Source organism: Sinocyclocheilus grahami, unplaced genomic scaffold (assembly GCF_001515645.1).
Source record: "Sinocyclocheilus grahami isolate Dianchi unplaced genomic scaffold, SAMN03320097.WGS_v1.1 scaffold1279.1, whole genome shotgun sequence".
In the NCBI taxonomy this organism is placed as follows: Eukaryota; Metazoa; Chordata; class Actinopteri; order Cypriniformes; family Cyprinidae; genus Sinocyclocheilus; species Sinocyclocheilus grahami.
The window spans coordinates 123,554-127,437 of NW_015506458.1; the positions used below are offsets into that span (position 1 = coordinate 123,554).

At 33.9% G+C, this 3,884-nt stretch overlaps 1 protein-coding gene across 2 annotated transcripts in view; it reads right to left on the reverse strand.

Moving 5' to 3' along the window:
- Nucleotides 1-2,652: 2,652 nt before the first annotated feature.
- The window catches only part of LOC107568778 (calcipressin-1-like), a 28,542-nt gene continuing 27,310 nt past the window's right edge, over nt 2,653-3,884 (reverse strand). For both annotated transcript variants that reach the window (XM_016254758.1, XM_016254759.1), the window contains exon 4: nt 2,653-3,485. In XM_016254758.1, coding sequence (XP_016110244.1) covers nt 3,313-3,485 — 173 coding nt within the window. In that variant the 3' untranslated portion in view covers nt 2,653-3,312. The remainder of the gene's footprint in view (nt 3,486-3,884) is intronic.

Sequence of the window (3,884 nt, forward strand, 5' to 3'; positions counted from 1 at the left end):
GAGAGAGAGAGAGAGATGCAGAGCAGGGGAACACGAGGAACAGTATTAAGAACCGTTGCTTTAGAACATTGGTTTTGAAACTTGTGAATCCATTAGAATCGTTAGCAGACAGAATCGCGATTCATATATGAACAAATGTTTACGTGCACCCCTAGTTTTCTCTTCCTCTTCTCTAAAGCAGCACAGCATGGCCTCGCCCCCTTTGTTGCATTTTTCCGGGGGCAGGGTTAATCTGGGTTCATGACGTAACGGACCTGGGAAGAAGCTCGTTGTAGTCCCTTACCAGCCATTTTTGTAGGCATTAAACTGCCAGAATTTTAAAAGACGATATCTCCGTTTGCATTGAACTTTCAGCGCTGCAACTTTGCAGATATTGTTTATGCTCAAACAGCAACATTACACACTAACTAACGTTAAAAAAGTGAAATCGCAATCAACCACCCCTTTAAATGTTTTGGGTCAACATACTTACCTGTTGATCAAAAATTGGTTTAAACTTACACCAGATTTGTTTTTTTTAAGTTTTATTTAGTCATTTTCAGGAGGGTGTATGCCATTTTATCACTTTGATAAGAAAATCCTACTTCCTGAAAATCCAAATTTTGACATGCTTCTTTGGTAAATTGATCAAGCAAACCTGCTGGAACATTATATCTGTAAAGAACCCTAACATGTCTTCTAAGTAAAGAGTAATTGCTGAATTTGATTTGGGGTGAAATAACAGGATTTGCTCTTGAATTATAGGATTATTTCAGGTTTCAGGAACATACACATTTAGAAGAAGCTCTAGAAAGTTTAAAGCATCATTGCCTGATGTATTTTGCTGTCCTGACGTCATTCAAAAGCAATTTTAATTATGAATCAGATCATTCTTAAGCTGCTGATCCTGCATTATCATGCAGAAAATAAGCAACAGTGAATGACAGAGTGACTCTGAATCTGATGACATTTGGTTCATATCAGCATTATGCTTAAAGAAATGAGAAATGAAAGCTTGAAATTCTCTAACTTGGAAGATTTATTTATTTTTAAATCTAACATTCAACAATTGCATTGTATTTGCATACTAAATTTGATTGGTCTTCGCATTGGTTTGAGTCTTTAGACCTTTGACAGAATATCAAATCAGATGTGGTTTAGATGAATTTTCAAAATGAACAAATAATGAAATCTAGAGTCAAGTATTATTGAGTTTCTTGCAAGACTTTAAACAGATCTATGCCTCTATGCCAGATCCAAATAAATGACGTCTATCTATCAGCTGCTGTATGAGGTTATACAATACAAACCCATCATCTGTCTGTCAAAGATCGGTTCGTAGGACATAAATAAACGCTAGATCCAGTTCTTTGGTCAAGATAGTTTTATTAAAGGTAGGTTAATGCTTTCTCCTTCCATATTCTTGCTACCTAATGAATAAGATTTGTTGTTGTTGATAGAAATCCTCGAGCTTTTTCAAGATATCGGCTACATTCAAATACATCAAATATACACCGTATGATATAGTTGCTTAAAATCACTGGTTGACAGTAGAACGTCTCCAACAGTAATGGAAAAGAGGACAACATCTCCAAAGACAGTAGAGCACAACAGCGGTTTATTTAACAAGCCAAAGAGCGCAACAGTAGACCTCTACCAGATAAATCACATTCATTTTCTCCAAAGAAGGTTGTTAAGTGATCATGTGTGCTTCTGTGGATTTATTTTTTTTAAATCATCCAGTTTAATTGCTAAATCCTACACCAGATGAACAAAGATTCATCGAAAGTCACTGTTATTTTAGAAATGGGAATCACAACGAACCACTCACTCCCATGATGCACTGCAAATTACCTACAAGAAAAATCTGTTTTAGTTTGTATACTTCAAAATTTCACATATGTGTTACTTATCGTTTTTTTGCAACTGTTTGTAATTTAGCAATTTCTGAGTGATTTTTTCCCCCATGTATAGTAATTTTTATTTATTTATACAAAGAGCCAATGATTTATATTCAATATTTAATTTTATTTTAGTTGATTTTATTTATAAATACAGCCAATTTATTTATTTCACTGTAAAAAGTTTTTTTGGAGTTCGTTTTACAAGAAAAACACTTTCCAGTTTTTCTATGTCAAAAGTTCACGTTTAATTTAATGTGTTACTTACTGTTTCTTTGTAAATGTTTGTTAAATATAATAGCAATTTCTGAGTGAAAATTGTTTCTACACCAAATTTGTTCAACGTATAGTCAATATTTTATAGTTTTATTTAATTATATTTTATTTATACATACAGCCAATGATTTACATCACTACAAATTTCTTTTTTTCTCCAAGTTGTAAATAAATATTTTTGGAGCAAATTTGAAGTAAATACCATTTTTAGTTTTTCTACTTCAGAATGTCACATTTAATGTATGCGGTTTCTTTTTAATTGAGAAATTTACTAGGAATTTAGGTGTTAAAATGTTTTTTTTTTCAATCAATGTATAGTCAATATTTTTACTTTATTCATAAAGTCAATTATATACAGTCAATATTTTATTTTTATTAATATTGACTGTCATTTTTTATTATTTTAACATTTATGTCATTCACAAATATTCATGGATTGATTAGTTTAACAGAATTTAAGTACAAGTGTCTTTTTAACCAATTTTCAAATACTTTGTTTGTATAAATCAAACGTTGTGAATGATGGAGAAAATGAATGGGAAAAATACTTGCATTATTCAAGGTGGAAAATGTCGGCAGTCACAGTTGCGCTCTATATACAGAGACAAGTACTTCATGTTGTTGTCAGTTTACCACATTATAAGGCTCTATTTTTAAAGTGCACAATACTTGGAGGAGCTCGTGAAGAACTTCAGCAACAATAATAATGACATTTCAAAGACTGTATGAGTGCTTATCTGACTAAACTTAGAGACGCTACATGATGACGATGAGTATATGTTAGTGGCCCCGAATGATACACACTTCAGACACCATGTTCAGTTTGTTTGTGCTACACAAAAACCTTCTGTAAATCAGATTTTTCTGTTGCTTTTCTCTCGGATTATTAAAATACACAGTTGTGACGTCCAGCAAATAATGACATTCATAAGACGAGAGAAACTCTCCCAAGTCCTCAAAGTCTCTAACTCCATCAGAGATGGATGTTAAGAAATAAAACACGAGATTATGAGGATGGTTGACTCCCTCACTAACTAGGAAGAGGATTTGATGTTCGCCGATCTCCCCGGGGGTGAGGATGACGAACTGCATGACTGCATGTTTCCTAGTAATTCCAGTGTTGGTTGTGAAGAATAAACGGCCCAGAATTACCCGCTCACTGGTTCACGGATGGGACATAGTCCGGGCGACGGGTCTGGATGATCTTGGGACGCATGCGTTTGCTGCTCTCTGCAGTTTCATCTTCGTCGTCTGAGCTGTCGTCCTCACACACGTGTACGATCACACTGGGTGTGTTGGTGGTTCCAGTGTGGAGCTCATACTGCTCTCCTAAAAATGCATGCAAGCGTTATGTTACGAAAACACAGCAAGTTCTACCAAGTAATATTGTACAGATACAGATTTCTGTTTTTTTCTTTAAGTTTAAGTTTCTGATCACCAAAGCTGCATTTATTTGATCAAAAATACAGTAAAACAGTAATATTGTGAAAATATTTCAATTTAAAATAGCTGTTTTCTATTTGAATATATTGTAAAATGTTATTTATTTCTGTGATGCAAAGCTGAATTTTCAGCATCATTAATCCAGTCTTCAGTGTCACATGATCCTTCAGATATCACTCTAATCTGCTGATTTGCTGCTCAAGAAACATTTCTGATTATTATCAATGTTGGAATCAGTTGTGCTGCTTCATATTTTTGTGGAAAATGTAACGCACTAACATTGAA